At 42.7% G+C, this 19,406-nt stretch overlaps 1 protein-coding gene across 1 annotated transcript in view; it reads left to right on the top strand.

Annotated features, from left to right (window-relative positions):
• LOC308288915 (multiple epidermal growth factor-like domains protein 10) overlaps positions 1–19,406 on the top strand; it is a gene marked incomplete at its 3' end in the record, with an annotated part of 138,144 nt that overhangs the window by 101,331 nt on the left and 17,407 nt on the right. Inside the window, exons 9-13 of the mRNA XM_080730389.1 lie at positions 3,351–3,514; positions 7,615–7,717; positions 13,608–13,754; positions 14,817–14,951; positions 18,942–19,070. Of these exons, the coding sequence (XP_080586515.1) occupies positions 3,351–3,514; positions 7,615–7,717; positions 13,608–13,754; positions 14,817–14,951; positions 18,942–19,070 (678 nt within the window). The remainder of the gene's footprint in view (positions 1–3,350; positions 3,515–7,614; positions 7,718–13,607; positions 13,755–14,816; positions 14,952–18,941; positions 19,071–19,406) is intronic.

Raw genomic sequence — 19,406 nt, 5'->3', positions numbered from 1 at the left:
TCATCATACAAGGCCATTGTGCAAAAGTAGTGAAAACAGCAGATCTACAAGCACACAACGCCTCGGCTATTTTCACTAGTCAAGATAATTTTTTAAATGATAAATACAAAACGAATGGTTTTGGATATACAAGGTTTTCATCCGACAACGACGATATAGTTCCTGTGTTTGCTGACATGGCTCAGTACAGTATGGCTGCGTTTAAAATATTTACACTCACGTTCCCAGTCTCCCGCCGGGAATGCTGGGTAATTAAAGTGCTGACACATCTTCTGAAGGCTTCACACGGACCTATCAGAAGCTCTGCTTGGAGAGGAGGGGCTTAACCCGTTGAGCTGCTTTTAAAAGCCATAATGAAGGCAGAAGTCAGATTTTGAAGATGTTTTCTTTTTTTTTTTATCCAAAAATAACAAGACAGTCTCCTCATGCATTGGAAGGACAATATCAGTCAGCAGAAGCAGGGACGAGTTCAACATGGTTAACATTGAAGTTGAATGGGGCCTTTAAACAGCAGGGTTAACAGCAGTGTACAGTATATAATATTCCCTTGACTAAAACTATGACGAGAATATTCGTCGACTACCCTTCACTTTCACTTCACTGACTAATTAAAAAGGAAATAAATAAATATATTGACAATTTCTTGAACACATAAAAGCTAGACAAAAATGTTAGGTAGGGACTAGTGGAGAAGAGCTCCAGTAGAACTAAAAGACCAAGTCATTTTATGTTTGGTTGCGCTGGGTGTTGTGCTCTGAAAATAGCAGATCTCCAAGCTCACAACGCGTTTCGCTGTGACGCGTTGTGAGCTTGTAGATCTGCTATATTCATCATAAACCAAGTGTAAAATCAGGCATCACCGTGCCATCAAGGTCTGCCAACATTTTTGTCGGCAAAATCAACTGACTAAAACTAAAACATGTCAGATTAATAAAATGACAAAAACTAAATGAAATAACAGCCAATAATAGCGTATCAACCAGGTGACATCGTTTCGATAATAACAAAGAAATGAAAATGTGTATATTAGAACCTTGGGATGGCGCATAGTTCATGTTGAGTAAAAAGCCTCGAAAATCCATACTCTTAAGAACGTAAATCATGAGCCCATGTCTTGTGTTAAGATATATTGATCGATTTGAAGAGGCCATAACACAATCCATTAGCCTTTTCTTATTTCTTAACCATGCCTCTGTGCAGGCCTGACAAATGACCCGTTCTGCACTCAAATATATTTCATACCGTACTTACTGTACATCTTTTCTGTAAAAGGCTTGTAATTCAGTAAAAGAAGTGGTTGTGGTGCAAGTGGTTCTCAAACATTTTCATGTCAAGGAATTATTATTTGGCCACAGACCCCCATCAGAAAATAATGTTCTTTCACAATAGCAGATCTACAATCTCACACGTTGTGAGCTTGTAGAGTTAATGGTTAAACTGTATGGTTAAACAGATTTTTGTGACGCTGGCTCTGAAGTGTGGCCTACATCTGGCCTACATCTTAGAACGGGGGTCAGCAACCCGCGGCTCTAGAGCCGCATGCGGCTCTTTAGCGCCACCCTAGTGGCTCCCTGGCGCTTTTTCAAAAATGTATGAAAATATGAAAAATGTATTTTTTTTTCTTTTTTTTTGTCACTGTCCGGCAGAAACCTTGTATCTCAAAGTTTCAAATTTCGATGTTATTTTTTCTCGCAAAGTAAAGCCCTGCTTCATCATACAAGGCCGACGCACAAAAGTAGTGAAAACAGCAGATCTACAAGCACACAACGCCTCGCGGTGCGAGGCGTTGTGTGCTTGTAGATCGGCTGTTTTCACTAGTTTAGTTCATTTTTTAAATGATAAATACAAAACGAAGTTTTAGACATACAAGGTTTCCACCCGACAACGACGATATATAAGGCTTTTATAATTTTTTGCGGCTCCAGACAGATTTGTTTTGGGTTTCTTTGGTCCAATATGGCTCTTTCAACATTTTTGGTTTCCGACCCCTGTCTTAGAAGAAAGCGCTCAAAGTGTGTTGTACGCCCATGGTCACATTGGCCATGTTTCACGTGATGCTTGATGAAATTAACTCATAGAACTACTGCACTCAACCATAGCCCCAGAATACGCCCACAAAACTGTCATTAGTGATGAAAAGTGATGAGTCATCACTTTTCATCACTAAACCGTCGTTTTCTGGGGCCATTTATAGCCCAAGGAATGTTTTTTTGTGCAAAACAAATGCTTGCAATGGATTCGGCATCATGACAAACCCCTAGTTAGTCCCCTCACATCCTACTTAAACCCTCTAAGGCCCACGGTTGTAATATTACAACGTTTGTATTTTATCCAAAAAAAGGTTTAAATCATTTTATTTTAGCTCCCCCTACCACCTAAACACCACCATTGGATTCTATTGTTTAGTATTACAATGCCATTGGCCACAATATTTGCATATAAATACCCCCCACAGGGGCTGACATTCACACCCGCCACACCCGCTGAAATTCCAGAGTTTTGACGAACAACATCTCACTTTTTCATGGAAGCTATACCTCAAAAAAACATAAGTAAAATGCCTGTACTATTCTTTTTGGTGATCATTAGAATGTCTAGAACATGTACATATGTTATTATTTTGAAAAATATCCCCCATATGTAAATTAGAGCATGATTTATGATTTTTGATTTATGGCTATAAAATCTTACAAAAACATTTTTTTGAAAAAAACATTACATTTTCCTCTTAATAGGACTCCTACAACACCATCTGATTTTTTTCAATTTTTTATTTCAAGTATTTCTTAATGCGGGCCTTAAGGCCCATTCCCACTGGGCCAGATAACAGATATCTGGAGATATTTCTCCAGATATTTTTCCATTCAAAGTGGATGGTAGATACAGATAAAAAAAATATATACCACAGATATTTGCCACAGATACTTTTATCTGTGGCAAAACATTTTTTTATCTGTATCTACCATCCACTTTGAATGGAAAAATATCTGGAGAAATATCTCCAGATATCTGTTATCTGGCCCAGTGGGAATGGGCCTTTAGAGGGTTAAATACCCAGAAAAAAATGTTTTTCTGGGTATTTTCCTCCTGTATAGAAAGTCGATGGGAGCCCAACTTGATTTGGCCGCTGTGGTGACCCCGAAGGTCGCAAACTCGGGTGCCCTAGCTAAATCATTAGAGCATGCCCTGGGCTACATCTGTGCAAAATTTGGCGCTTTAAGACAAATTTGCACAAAATTAGCATTTGCTCCCCTTAAGGCCCCACACTAATACAGAGATACAAACCTCTCTCTCTCTCTCTCTCTCTCTCTCTCTCTCTCTCTCTCTCTCTCTCTCCCTCTCTCTCTCAGGGTGGCAGGGTACAGACTGCTCTGTGCCCTGCTCCAGTGGGACATGGGGACCGGACTGTAACCAGACGTGCGAGTGCTCCAACGGAGCGGCGTGCGACCCTGCTAATGGCACCTGTACCTGCTCCCCTGGGTGGAGGGGGCTCTACTGTGACACCCCATGTCCTGTGAGTGGCGCTGTTTCTATTAAACCAAGTGAAAGTCCGGAATTCAACATTTGCCAGAGTAAAAGTACAAAAGTATTGGCATCAAAATGTACTTGAGTACCAAAAGCAGAATGTACTCATTATGCAGAATGTCCCCATTTAACTTGTTTTTAAACATATACAATCTATACAGATCAGATCTACAAGCTCACAATGCATTGCGATCTACGCTTGTAGATCAGTAAAGTAAAAAAAAAATACCTCAAAAAAGTAGGCTACTTTACAGTACTTGAGTACATGTACTTAGTTACTTTACATCACTTTACTGCCATCCACAATTCGTTCACTCACACGCACGCACGCACGCACGCACGCACGCACGCACGCACGCACGCACGCACGCACGCACGCACACACACACACACACACACACACACACACACACACACACACACACTCAAGCACTCACTCACTCACTCACTCACTCACTCACTCACTCACTCACTCACTCACTCACTCACTCATACTGTAGGTTCTCACAGAAAATATTGGAAAACCATCCGCGACCAAAGAATGTCTCATTTGGTTAATGATCACAATTAATGTCATCTTTGGGTGTGCATGAAACGGACACACACATCTGGAATATTATGAAATATTTCACATCAAACTCTTAATTTGGTTAATTAGGTTGATGGTTTTATTCATGGTGAAAAATCCACCTCATTTTGGAAAAAGGATTGCGTCACTTGACGTTCTGTGTGGATGTATTCATGACACAAACATCAGTTTAAATTAAAGCGTTGCCAGTGTGTAATGACATTCACTCATTTCTTCTTGTTCACATTTTATGTTACTGTTTTCTTTATTACCATAAAGGTACATGTCACATCACCAATTTGTTCTGTTGCTTCCTGATCTTCTGAAAGATGCGTGCGTGCGTGGCAATGCATTCTCACCCCCAGGACAGAGAAAATATTTGGTCACTTTTGTCTGTAGGCCGCTTTGAGAGTGAACATGTTCTGTGTGGGTTTGCACACAGTACACAGTAGCTCCTTTCGGAACCTCTCCCTCCGCTATGCAGCTCCGAGATGAGGTTCCTCACTCTCGTCAACCAGAATCGGGCCGTTGGGGGGAAGCAGCGTGTTGAAATAAAGAGTTTATATTGTTCATTTTGTCGGGCCGGTTCTTTGTTTTCCCCACTCTTATTCGTTGTGTATATACCACGTGACCTAGTCTAGTAAACGACCAACTTCCGTTGGAAGAGGGGCGGGTACGAGGCTATGACCAGGGGAGCTAGTAATGTTTCCTATGCGGCCGCAACTTCCGGAATGTCTAAAAAACATGGCACTGGCTGACAAAATGAGCGATATAAAGTCTTTATTTCAACACGCTGCTTCGATTTTCTTCCACGCTTGAGAAGTAAACAGATGAGAGACCGGCGTATAGGAACTTTGCTTTTTGGATAGGATGTTCACAAAAGGTAAGAAGTGTTCGCGAACGGCGGAGCTTCCCCCCCATCAGCCCGATTCTGGATAATGAGAGTGTGGAACCTCATCTCGGAGCCGCATGGCGGAGGGAGAGGTTCCGAAAGGAGCGAGTGTGGGTACACACTTGTACCATGTCAAAATGTCACGTGTATGTGTTCTGTTGTGTTGTGTTCAAGAGGGTACGTATGGAGTTAACCATTTAGAATGGGTACACATTATTGTGTATCATTATTTTATGCTTTAACTATTGAAAAATAGCAGATATACAAGCTCACGTAGATGTGCTATTTTTGAAAAATCGTGAAAATTTGAATTTTGACCCGATTCTATAAGTGTCTTTTGAATCCTTCTAAGATTTTTTGAAAAACCAATGTTTCTATGTCAGCAATCTGGCCAGCCATCGTCAAAGAAAAGGTCCTTTTCACTTAACTGGAGCTCAGTTAGTCTGTTCTTGAGAGACTACTATGTCAGTGGTTCTCAAACCTTTTCACGTGAAGGACCCCCAAAATGATGTATTTGGCCACGGACCCCCATCTCAAAATATTTAGTTCCAGGGACCCCCCAGAAGCAAAATTTGAGTTACAAACATTCGCTTTGAATATACATATATTCAAAGATTTGCACACATTTTCACAACTTTTTCAAAAATAGCAGATCTACAAGCTTGGTGCTACATGTATGTGTTGTGTTTAGGAGGGTACATATGGAGTGGAGTTAACATGCTACATGTATGTGTTGTGTTTAGGAGGGTACTTATGGAGTGGAGTTAACATGCTACATGTATGTGTTGTTTTTAGGAGGGTACTTATGGAGTGGAGTTAACATGCTACATGTATGTGTTTAGGAGGGTACTTATGGAGTGGAGTTAACATGCTACATGTATGTGTTGTGTTTAGGAGGGTACTTATGGAGTGGAGTTAACATGCTACATGTATGTGTTTAGGAGGGTACTTATGGAGTGAAGTTAACATGCTACATGTATGTGTTGTGTTTAGGAGGGTAGGCCTACTTATGGAGAGGAGTTAACATGCTACATGTATGTGTTGTGTTTAGGAGGGTGCTTATGGAGAGGAGTTAACATGCTACATGTATGTGTTGTGTTTAGGAGGGTACTTATGGAGGAGTTAACATGCTACATGTATGTGTTGTGTTTAGGAGGGTACTTATGGAGTGGAGTTAACATGCTACATGTATGTGTTGTGTTTAGGAGGGTACTTATGGAGAGGAGTTAACATGCTACATGTATGTGTTGTGTTTAGGAGGGTACTTATGGAGAGGAGTTAACATGCTACATGTATGTGTTGTGTTTAGGAGGGTACTTATGGAGAGGAGTTAACATGCTACATGTATGTGTTGTGTTTAGGAGGGTACATATGGAGTGGAGTTAACATGCTACATGTATGTGTTGTGTTTAGGAGGGTACTTATGGAGTGGAGTTAACATGCTACATGTATGTGTTGTTTTTAGGAGGGTACTTATGGAGTGGAGTTAACATGCTACATGTATGTGTTTAGGAGGGTACTTATGGAGTGGAGTTAACATGCTACATGTATGTGTTGTGTTTAGGAGGGTAATTATGGAGTGGAGTTAACATGCTACATGTATGTGTTTAGGAGGGTACTTATGGAGTGGAGTTAACATGCTACATGTATGTGTTGTGTTTAGGAGGGTACTTATGGAGAGGAGTTAACATGCTACATGTATGTGTTGTGTTTAGGAGGGTGCGTATGGAGTGGAGTTAACATGCTACATGTATGTGTTGTGTTTAGGAGGGTACTTATGGAGAGGAGTTAACATGCTACATGTATGTATTGTGTTTAGGAGGGTACTTATGGAGTGGAGTTAACATGCTACATGTATGTGTTGTGTTTAGGAGGGTACTTATGGAGTGGAGTTAACATGCTACATGTATGTGTTGTGTTTAGGAGGGTACTTATGGAGAGGAGTTAACATGCTACATGTATGTGTTGTGTTTAGGAGGGTACTTATGGAGAGGAGTTAACATGCTACATGTATGTGTTTAGGAGGGTACTTATGGAGTGGAGTACTTATGGAGTGCTACATGTATGTGTTGTGTTTAGGAGGGTACTTATGGAGAGGGGTTAACATGCTACATGTATGTGTTTAGGAGGGTACTTATGGAGTGGAGTTAACATGCTACATGTATGTGTTGTGTTTAGGAGGGTACTTATGGAGAGGAGTTAACATGCTACATGTATGTTGTGTTTAGGAGGGTTCTTATGGAGAGGAGTTAACATGCTACATGTATGTGTTGTGTTTAGGAGGGTACTTATGGAGAGGAGTTAACATGCTACATGTATGTGTTTAGGAGGGTACTTATGGAGAGGAGTTAACATGCTACATGTATGTGTTTAGGAGGGTACTTATGGAGTGGAGTTAACATGCTACATGTATGTGTTGTGTTTAGGAGGGTACTTATGGAGAGGGGTTAACATGCTACATGTATGTGTTTAGGAGGGTACTTATGGAGTGGAGTTAACATGCTACATGTATATGTTGTGTTTAGGAGGGTACTTATGGAGAGGAGTTAACATGCTACATGTATGTGTTGTGTTTAGGAGGGTACTTATGGAGAGGAGTTAACATGCTACATGTATGTGTTGTGTTTAGGAGGGTGCGTATGGAGTGGAGTGCACAGAGACGTGTGATTGCCTCAATGCAGACAGCTGTGACCCCGTCACTGGATCATGTAGATGTATCGCTGGATGGACCGGTGAGTTGTGCTACTGACCCCCACACTGCCAACAATTTTCTATTTCTCCTACCTCTTCAAGTAGTCACAGAATATTTATTTCCAGGACGCTCGATCCCCTGATCGTGTGTAAAGACGGAGGTTATCTCTGTGGTTCCGCAAAGCGACATTTCGACCATGGTTTCTCTAGTTATGAGCCATTGAATACATACGTGTCTCACCCAAACATGCAATGGAAACACAGGAGCGGGACATCACTGGCCAGATGGTCAAGAGATGGTGCTGAGGTGTCTTACTAGTAATAATCTAAATTACATAAAGTTTTTCAAATAATTCTAGTGGAGTGAAGTACAATATTGTGCCTCGTATTGAAAAAGAAAATGGACATTCAGAAAGTGCATTTCTTCATTATCAGCAAATGACTTACCTTTCACCACTTTGTGGTGGATTTCACTTGTGAGCATAATCATCCATTTCCATTTTATATTAGTGATCGCCGTGGTATTTGCTTGCAGCGTTGCATATGTTAACCCCTAATTGTCAATCAGCGGGGATCTGTAAGAGATATGATCAATATGAAACCTTATGAATATGGAGAGAGAGAGAGCACTGTTTCAATGCGCTGCCAGGAGCCCAACTGCTAATGATTTGACATCAGAAGACGTGTCAATACGTCGATGGAGGTTTCAAATTAAAGTTCAAAACAAAAGTTGTACTTAACTTTGGGTTTGAAGAATCATCACTTTTTTTAATCGGGGAGTGGGGGGGGGGGGGGCAAAAAACACATATCCACACACAGTTTTCCCACGTTTAGTTTAACAAATTGAAAGAATAAAGCAGGGGGCGACGGTGGCGTTCCCACTACTCCAGTGACTGTTCAGATATCGTCGTTGTCGGGTGAAAATCTTGTATGTCCAAAAACGTTCGTTTTGCATTTATCATTTTAAAAATGATTTAAAGTAGTGAAAACAGCAGATCTACAAGCACACAACGCCTCGCGGTGCGAGGCGTTGTGTGCTTGTAGATCTGCTGTTTTCACTACTTTTTTGCGACGGCCTTGCATGATGAAGCAGGGCTTTACTTTGCAAAAGAACATACAAATTTGGAGATACAAGGTTTCCACCCGACAACGGCGATATACTAGTGTTGTTGCTGCTCTTATACCACCATTATTGGGGTTGGTGGGGGCCAGACAGTAGCCCCTCGCGGGCCGCAAATGGCCCGCGGGCCGCCTATTGGGGAACCCTGGAATAAAGCATGCACATTCACTCACTAAAAAAAACAGGTGCCGGGCCGAGGTCAGAATCCATAAAGAAAAGAAAGGTCTGCACGCTGGATGATGATCCAAACGTTAGATGTTTTATGTTGGTTCTTTTTACACCAGTGGTTCCCAAACGTTAGATGTTTTATGTTGGTTCTTTTTACACCAGTGGTTCCCAAACGTTAGATGTTTTATTTTGGTTCTTTTTACACCAGTGGTTCCCAAACGTTTCAGGTTCTTTTTACACCAGTGGTTCCCAAACGTTTCAGGTTCTTTTTACACCAGTGGTTCCCAAACGTTTCAGGTTCTTTTTACACCAGTGGTTCCCAAACGTTTCAGGTTCTTTTTACACCAGTGGTTCCCAAACGTTTCAGGTTCTTTTTACACCAGTGGTTCCCAAACGTTTCAGGTCGAGACCCCGAAAGAGAGATTAGACGTTTGACCGGGACCCAAACTAGTGAAAACAGCAGATCTACAAGCTCACAAAGCGTCGCTTTGCGCCACGTCGTGAGCTTGTAAGATCGGCTATTTTCACTACTTCTTAAACATGTGTTTTGAAATTTAAGGCATTTCTTAGATTTTTATTTCAATTTTTGCTTAATCATTTAAATAATGAATTAAAACATATTTATATATTTTTTTTATCCATGAAAATCTTAGCTTTTGGGGGAATGTTTCTGAAAATGTTTTGAAATAAAAATGATAATTAAAAACAAAATGTAGGAAATAAAAACGTGTCCACGGCCCACACATGGGCCCCGACCCAGTGTTTGGGAACCAGTGCTGTACACCATGGATGTGACATCCGAGCTTGTGTCAGATGTAAGAAGGGGGTCGGCAGGGACGTGCAGAGAATGTTAGAGAGGCAGGGGCTGAAATGTCTAAAAGGGCCTTTTGGTGTAAATATCCAAAATAGCAGACCTCCAAGCTCACAACGCATTTCTTTCGCCATAGTAAAAACTGCATTCATGGTCTGGAGAGGGCACTGTTTACAGAATGATAAAAGGGCAGGGGCTCAAGCCCCCTTTGATGTCTATGTGTGCACATGCCTGGGGGTCGGGGGTCCTCCAAGGAAAAGAGGATGTGAACACTGATCTAACAGTAATGGAGTCTTGGCAGCCTGTAAATGATTTCATATTCTATATGTCAAAGGACATTTATGATGAGCTGCTGTATATACTGTAGATCAGGGTTCCCCAATAGGCGGCCCACACCAACCCCAGTAATAATGGTGGTATAAGAGCAGCAACAACACTAGTATATCATCGTTGTCGGCTGGAAATCTTGTATCTCCAAATTTGTACGTTCTTTCGCAACTCATACAAGGCCGTCGCACAAAAGTAGTGAAAACAGCAGATCTACAAGCACACAACGCCTTGGTGCGAGGCGTTGTGTGCTTGTAGATCGGCTGTTTTCACTAGTTTAAATAATTTTAAAAATTATAATTTTTTCACCACCGCGTCGCGTTCCGTTACCGAGTCATGTGTAAAACCAAGCAAAAAAAAAGAAAGTCCGCCAGCTGCCTGGTTAGCTCAGTCGGTAGCGACGGGGACCGGTAATCCGACGGCCCGGGTTCGATTCTCACTGAGGGAGCGACCAGTACATTGTTCCCGTGAACGTGCGTTGGCGCATGCGCATTGCAATGACAAGTCTATGGGCGATAACGGATCTACCAGCTCCTGGTAGTTGGTAGTCCGACTACTGAGCCTTGGCCAAGGCATGAAAGGGTTGATAACAGACCCATCCCAAGGGAGGATAACACGGAAATCGGCTGCCTAGACATAATTCGGCCCTTGGGGAAAACTAATTGGGGAGCCCTGCTGTAGATACACATACAGATCCAATGAGACACAGAAAGAGACAAATACTCACACGCTTACAGCACTCTATTTCTGATTTCTATAATTCATTATGGTCGAGTGTTTGTGTGTGTGTGTGTGTGTGTGTGTGTGTGTGTGTGTGTGTGTGTGTGTGTGTGTGTGTGTGTGTGTGTGTGTGTGTGTGTGTGTGTGTGTGTGTGTGTGTGTGTGTGCGCGCGCGCGTGCGTGTGTGTGTGACACTGTCTCTAGTGAGCAGCACAGCTCTGTTCTGTTCTCTAAACTGGCTTGTGCTCTCACTCACTCACACACACACACACACAGACACACACACACACACACACACACACGCACACGCACACACACGCAAGGCTGATGAAAGACTGGGACACTGCATCATCAAATGAGTGAGATGGGATCAGCTTGCTTCACCAGACTTTACACCTCCAAGGAAAGCCTGGTATTTGTTCTAACATTAGCAGTTGTGATCCGGTGACCTGTGACCTGATGACTACAACATACTACAACATGACTAACCCATGGCTAAACAGTGGCTCAGACTGCACCGAAGGCCATAATTGCCGTTTTGGGAGTGAGAGTGTGTTGGTAGAGTGGCTGCTTGGAAACAGGAAGGTTCCCAGTTCGATCCCAAGCTCCCTCAGAGTTAGTGTAGAAGTGTCCTTGAGCAAGACTCTGAACCCCTCACATGGTTTCCTACACCATCTATGTGTGAATGGGTGAATACATGTAATGCACAATCTATATGTAAAGTGTAGGGGTGTAACGATACATTTTAATAGCGATTCGATACATATCACGATACATGGTTGACGATACGATACATGAACGATATTGTTTCATTCATGGTGATACGATACGATTCGATTCAATGATTTAAAATCGATATAGTAACTATTTAGCAAAGAAATTAAATCTGTGTGAAAGGTGTGGATAGTGCAGGTTTTAAAGGGAAACATATATTATTATGGATATAAATAAGTAAACACAGTGATTACCTGCTAAATACATGGACATTGCATATTGACAAACCTGCACCGAACCCAGAGATTACACACATTTATCGATGGACCAGTGTAGCTACATGGAAAGGAAAAGTAATTAAACCCCTCCTTTTCATTTTTTCTCCTTAAAAATGCTAAATATACAATGCACAAGTAGATAGTATCGATACAATCGATTCTTTGCACTGCCGATTCGATACGATACAAAATAAAACGATACGGTTCGATTTTTGCTGTTTTCTTTTCTATATACTTCAATTTTTTAAGTTAAAAGCGATATTTCGATACAGTTACTATATCGTTACACCCCTAGTAAAGTGCCTTGGATAAAGGCGCTATAAAAATGCACATGAATGCAAAATCTATTAGTTTAGTTGAGCTACGAGATGAACATACCAAACGATTATTATACCCCAAAAAACTAAACGATTGTACCAATTTAAACCAATCGACCAATCAAACGGACCCCACTTTGAGAACCACTGGAATAGGCAAAAATAGAAAGAAAGAAAGAAAGAAAGAAAGAAAGAAAGAAAGAAAGAAAGATACTGTTTACAGCAGTTAAACAGTTTTCAGTTTATAGGTTATTTGACATACAATTCTTCACTAGCAGCAGATGCATCGCACACATTATTTGTTGTGAAACGTTAATTTACAACACTGCCCACGCAGGAGGTGGCAAATATATAAATAACATTAAACGAAGATAAACAAAACACCATATCAGCAACAACTGGGAAGCAATTCATTAAGAGGTAGTGTGTGTGTGTGTGTGTGTGTGTGTGTGTGTGTGTGTGTGTGTGTGTGTGTGTGTGTGTGTGTGTGCGTGTGCGTGTGCGTGTGCGTGCGTTACGAGATTGTGAGGAGCTTTTTCCTAGGGAAACTTTTTTGGGTTTGTTGTATGCTTAAAAATGACTTGTGGAGTTGGACTTAAAGTTAGGAAACGATTCAGGTTGGGCTTTAGACATTGTTATTAGACATTTAGAGCTTAGATGTACATGTATCTACCAATCACACCCATTAGCCGTGGGAAGTACAGTGGTGCTGGGGGGGGCAGAAAAGCTAGTATATCAGCTGTTCTCAGTGTGCAATGCCGTTGCGGGGTGAAGTACTGTATATATGTCTAGCTTGGAGCGTCTCAACCAGGGGCGTCAATTGGGTATGGCAGGGCTATGCAGCTGCCATCTTGACAGAAAGGTATATTCCCAGGTTCCGCAGGTCATCTGCACAGGTGCAATGCATTATCGTTAATTGTGGCGCGTTTACTAACATGCCAAATTTAGCTGCACTTGAACAACAATGGGCTGCCATATCCAGCCCAAGAAACGTAGAAACGGGGGGAAAATAGAATGTATTTCTTAAAATAAATGTATCATGCCTGTTGCTAAGGTATGCCAACATGACTGGTGTCTTGCACGTGCGCGAAGGTGCGCGTGCAAGACACCAGTCATGTTGCCATACCTTAGCTTTTTCTAAACTGACGCCACTGGTCTCACCACCAGCAAACACGCAGAGGATGTTGAATGAACTGAAACCAGCGCTCCCCAAAACTACAGGTTTGGGGATCTGTTGGGAACTGAATGATTACACGAAACAGGCACATGCAGTCTTAACACTTCTACTGTGTGTGTGTGTGTGTGTGTGTGTGTGTGTGTGTGTGTGTGTGTGTGTGTGTGTGTGTGTGTGTGTGTGTGCGTGCGCGTGCGATCGTGTGTGTGTGTGTGTGTGTGTGTGTGCGTGTGCGTGTGCGTGTGCGTGTGCGTGCGTGCGTGCGTGCGTGTGTGTGTGTGTGCATGGTTGCGTGTGTGCAGGTGTGCGCTGTGACAGTGTGTGTTCAGAGGGCCGGTGGGGACCAGACTGTCTGTTCAGCTGCAGCTGTGAACACGGAGGTTCCTGCTCTGTGGAGGATGGAGCCTGTACCTGCAGACCTGGATACCGGGGCGCCACCTGCAGGAGGGGTGAGATATTACACACACACACACACACATACACACTGACACACTCATTTGACAGTTTCCCCAATGATCTTAATTACAAAGATCTGCTAGTTGGGGTGAAACGGCACAAAGCCACTTAAAGAAACATCAATTAAAGAAACATCAATTAAAGATAATTAAAGCTTTATAAGGAAGAATGATTCCATTGGACGTTTGCAAACAGAGGAGGACAATGAAGACTTCACTTAGTTAATTGGGGGGTAAACACTGTGTAGACAAGACCACGCACACACACGCACGCACGCACGCCCACACACACACACACATTTGAAACATCTATTTACCGTATGTCCACATAAACAGAAGTACAAGAAGACAAACACTGCCAGTGCAGTCAGACAATTAGGAAAACATTTAGTAACAAAGTGCCTAGACGGCAGAACAGTGTTATGTACACAGCAGACAACAATCATGCATAAAGGTCACTACGCCTCCTCCAAATGGAGCGGCTTCCTATAATAGCCGATACTGTGAGCAGTAGACCGTTCTCGCTAACCGCTAGACGAATGTAAAAACCTGCAATCTTGCTTTCAAAAGTACAGACGACAAAGTGCTCATCTATGGCAACATTTCTGAACACGGAGTGATAGAGAGAATTGTCCATTGCCTTTGATGTTGCGCCCACACAAGGCGAGCTCCTGGCATTAGCCAGTGGAAGTTTAGTTGCGTGACGTTTGGACAGAATCTGTAGAAGACAGGAGTAATCGGCCTCCTGGTGGCGCTATAACCAGCCCGATGTGAATAATCATCGAATTGACAAAATGTAACATTACAAGTGAACATGGCTGCCATGAAAAAGGTCTATTCATGGCACACTCATAGTTTCTCTCTGTCTCTGACTCTGTCTCTCTGTCTGTCTGTCTGTCTGTCTGTCTGTCTGTCTGTCTGTCTGTCTGTCTGTCTGTCTGTCTGTCTGTCTATCTGTCTGTCTGTCTCTCTCTCTGTGTCTCTCTCTGTGTCTCTCTCTCTCTCTCTCTCTCTCTCTCTCTCTCTCTCTCTCTCTCTCTCTCTCTCTCTCTTCAGCGTGTTCCCCTGGGTCCTATGGTCAGCGGTGTATCCAGTCGTGTCCCCAGTGCGTCCACAGTGACGGGGCGTGTCACCACGTCACCGGACACTGCGAGTGTCTCCCCGGATACTTCGGTCCTCTCTGCAACCAAGGTACAACGTCTGGTTGTTTGTTGCATTTCTGGAGTACAGATCAGGGGTCATCAATGTGTCCGTATACACAGACAAATGACATGGCCTCGTCCCTGGTGAATGTTAGATTTTCTGTTCCATTATAATGATGTACAAAATAATATTTTGATCAGTGCCATTGCCGGATGTACAAATTCCCCATTGAGAACGTCCATCCTACTTGCACACCTCCCATCTACAACTCTGGACTGGTTTAACTGTTTGCTATGTTAGAGAAGGCCTGACATATACAGTAGGCCTCTAACAATCCTGTGAACTGAATTTATCTCGACTGTATTGATCTGCATGTTACTAATTACTGTTTCTATCTATTTTGATCAATTACTGAATGTCAGTCTCCAGGTTTTCTTCATAATATGTATGACACTGATTTACTACATATTAGCTCATTTAACGCTGATCCCGAGTATACTCGTGAAAAATACCCGAGTATTTAGAGTGCCGATCCCGAGTATACTCGCGTAAAATACTGTATATAGAGTAACGCTGGCACTCTTACCCTACGGTCCGTTGGAAAGTCCTGGCACGATTGGACTCGCCGATTCATCATCATCACGGATCCACGTGCACAAAATAGTAATCCCTTAACATGGAGGCCGACGGTAGATCTCATCTTTAATGTCCATTTTCTCCAAAAAACACTTTTAAAGCCAAGGATGGCATTAGATTCTCGCTACAATAACGTAATAACAAAGGCAACGATCGGCCATTACAGCAACGGCATGGGGTGACGATCGCTTCCTTTGAATGACGTCATGACGTCAAACCGAAAATGTTTACGCAATGGACTTCTGGCCTTCAAAATAAGAGAATGGCCGCGGATGGAGCCTGCGAGAGGCACGCTGGACATTTTAACCCGTTCATGTCTGGAGCACTAAATGGGTTAGTACAGTCCACCAGTACTAGTGGTTCTCAAACGTTTTATTTGGACCCCCGGGTCCAATTGGTTCCATTTGTACACTCAGAGTTACAGGCCTGTTATGGTCATTCATAGCTATCACATTATGTGTTTCAGGTAATATTCATTTTGTAGTGGCCTGTTAGCTGGCAAAAATAGAATTTTGACCAACATGTCCACCAAAAGCCAACATGGCGATGACCCCTGGTACAGATGTAAGCGCTGCTCTGGGCCAGGAGTCAGAGCTCCGGAGGTATTATTGAGTTGACTTTTTTAACCGTAAAGCTCGGTTTGATTCCCAGCTCCTCCTGGCTTCACTTTTCATGTAGGTGACAGGCGGGGGCCTTCCTCCAATCATGATCAAGTGGGGGGCAGGCCTTGGCGCGCATAAGGCCCGCCCCCACTCGACCATGATTGGAGGAAGGCCCCACTCTATCCTGGTTGGAGGAAAACTTGTCACACAACAGTTTTTGAAACTGCTTTTTTCTCCTCGCAGGCTGAAGTCCAAATATGGACGAAACACTCTGTACTAGTAACTACTAGTACTATCAAAACATAGACCCATTTTGTTAATATTTGAATTAAATGAAACCACTTACCCTACCTTTAACGAGTTAATAGTAGAGTAGTTGAATAAAAAAAAATTAAATAAAAAATACTCATGTAATGTTCTTGTACCTCAAAATGTTACTCTCATACAGCACTTGAGTAAATCTACTACTATCTACCACTAGGGGGACTGGCGGGTTCCTTGGCTGCTGTGTGCTGCTCTGGACTTGTGTTGTATAGTTGATGAAACACTTGTAAATGAGGCTTGGCTCCAAATGGAATTTTATATAAAACAGCCACTCGATGAGTTTGTGTGTGCGCGTGTGTGTGTGTGTGTGTGTGTGTGTGTGTGTGTGTGTGTGTGCGTGCGTGCGTGCGTGCGTGCGTGCGTGCGTGCGTGCGTGCGTGCGTGCGTGCGTGCGTGCGTGCGTGCGTGCGTGCGTGCGTACGTACGTACGTGGGTGCGTGCGTGTGTGTGCGCGCGTTTGCGTGTGTGTGTGGTCAAATATTGATCAGCATGTTCTATGTAAGACACTGTCACTCGCTGAGAAGATTTGCTTGCCACAGGGGAAAATGATCGAGTTTTTCTTCTTTTTGTTTTACAATTTATTATTTTGTTTGATTTTATTTCTGCTTGGTTGGTGGTTCGTGCCCATCATAACATCTGAAGGGTATTTGAGCAGTACTTTTTCGGGGTGGTGGAGTGTAATAAACTGAGTTTTAATCATTCCCACTCTGACATTGTTCACCTCACAGAACTCACTGTGTGCAGGCTGGTTCACAACCCCAAAGAGCTGGGAGAGAGAGTGTATTATTAAACCAGTGGTTCTCAAACTTTTTCATGTCAAGGACCCCCAGTTTGACATGCATTAGGCTACGGACCCACATATCTCTGACACCCCAATTTATATTGTAAAGTCAGTGTTAATTTAACTAGAGTCGGAGAGTGTATAAATTGAACCAATTGGACCCATTAACGATCCATTCGGTTCCATTTATACACTCTCTTACATGGAGTTACATCCATAAGGGTCCATTTGGTTCTTAACTATCAATTAGCTGGGACCCCTGGAACTCCCTGAAGGACCCCTGGGGGTCCCCGGCCCCACTTTGAGAACCACTGTATTAAACCATCCTGAGACCAATTCTACAAACGTCTTGGGCGCATTCACACTGCAGTGCGATTGATTATCAATGTTTATTACGTTAAGAAAATCAAATGTAAAGTTCGGGAAAAATTAATGGGGTCCAATGGAGAACATATTCCATTTGGTACCAGCCGGGGGGAAACAGTGAGACTAGCGGCCATTCGTAGGAACACTTACTTCCGGGTTTGTTTCATGTTAAATCTGGAGAACTCCACCCCCTGATCGAGATGCAACGGCGCATTGTGCGCTTGTAGATCTGCAATTTTGAAAAGATGTAGTATACATTCTGAACTTGTGAAATGGGACATTCTGAACGAGTACATTTACTTTTGGTACTTTAAGTACATTTTGATGCCAATACTTTTGTACTTTTACTTTCAAGTATATTTTGAATACTAGACTTCTACTTGTAGTTGTAACAGAGTATTATCTACATTGGGTGTCGTTCTCCATTCCGACATGTCCCCCAAGAGAAGTAGGTACTAACTGGAGCTTGTGACAGTTTTGGACATACAAGGTTTCCACCCGACAGCGAATAATATGAAAAAACAACTTCCTCTTAAAGTTTGGGTATTATTTGCAATATGGTATTCCAGTGAATCATCACCCCCTCATATTCATGACTCCCGTTTGATGCAGCACCATCAAAGATTGGTTGCACTGACACAGTGAATTACTCAGTCTGCGTCTTAACAGTTCAATACGCTGCAGTTACATAAACTCATAAGTCATCTCATTAAACCTCATGAACTTCAGCACACACTGAAAAAACTTGAAATATGTCTTCACAATCTGTCTCATATTTCTAATCTAACGTCCCAGATCTCCACCAGACAAGTGCCAAGAGCCTGTGACAGATGCCTGACTGTTGGGGGAGACTGAACTTATATGACTCGTAGACATTTCTTCTTTGGAAAGTTTCATAGCCATACATTTATCCACCTAAACCGTATATGCCCTCAGTGGAAAAAAGTACTCGTACCGGTACATTTGTTTACTTAAGTAAACGTATCAATACCGCAATGTAGAAATACTCTGTTGCTTAAGTGAAAGTCTGGAATTGACTTGAGTAAAAGTACCAAAAGTGGAAAGTACTGAACTGCTCTTCTCTTTTTGAGTGGCTTTTGGTCTTTTGGGGGTTGGTTGTGGTTCTGTGATTCTCTTTCTCTCCACGCTGCACAGACTCTGATGAGACCCGCTGATCCAAGCCAGAAGGCCCTCGTCACTCTCCCCCATCTTAAAGGGCCTTTACCCAGCAGTGCATGATAAAGGACTTAACCTCTCTCTCTCTCTCTCTCTCTCTCTCTCTCTCTCTCTCTCTCTCTCTCCCTCTCTCTCTCTCTCTCTCTCTCTCAGTGTGTCCCAGTGGTGTGTATGGTAAAGGGTGTAACCAGACGTGTGTGTGCACTAACAACGGTGTGTGTAACCCCATCGATGGCTCCTGTCAGTGTCACCCAGGGTGGATAGGAGACGACTGTTCCACAGGTAACATGCACACACACACACACACACACACACACACACACACACACACACACACACACACACACACACACACACACACACACACACACACACACACAAGTTGGAGGGGCCTTCATTATTTTATACTTTAGCTATTGAAAAATAGCAGATCTATCTACAAGGTCAGAGCTTGTAGATCTGCTATTTTTGAAAAGTTGTGAAAATGTGTGCAAATCTTTGAATATATGTATTTTTTAAGCGAACATTTGTCATTAATTTTTGCAATTTTGCTTCTTGGTGGTCCCTGGAACTAAATATTTTGAGATGGAGGTCCGTGGCCAAATACATATCATTTTG

The sequence above is a fragment of the Nannobrachium achirus genome, assembly GCF_963921795.1.
Source record: "Nannobrachium achirus genome assembly, chromosome: 7".
Taxonomy (NCBI): domain Eukaryota; kingdom Metazoa; phylum Chordata; class Actinopteri; order Myctophiformes; family Myctophidae; genus Nannobrachium; species Nannobrachium achirus.
This window is presented reverse-complemented; position numbering and strand designations above follow the sequence as displayed.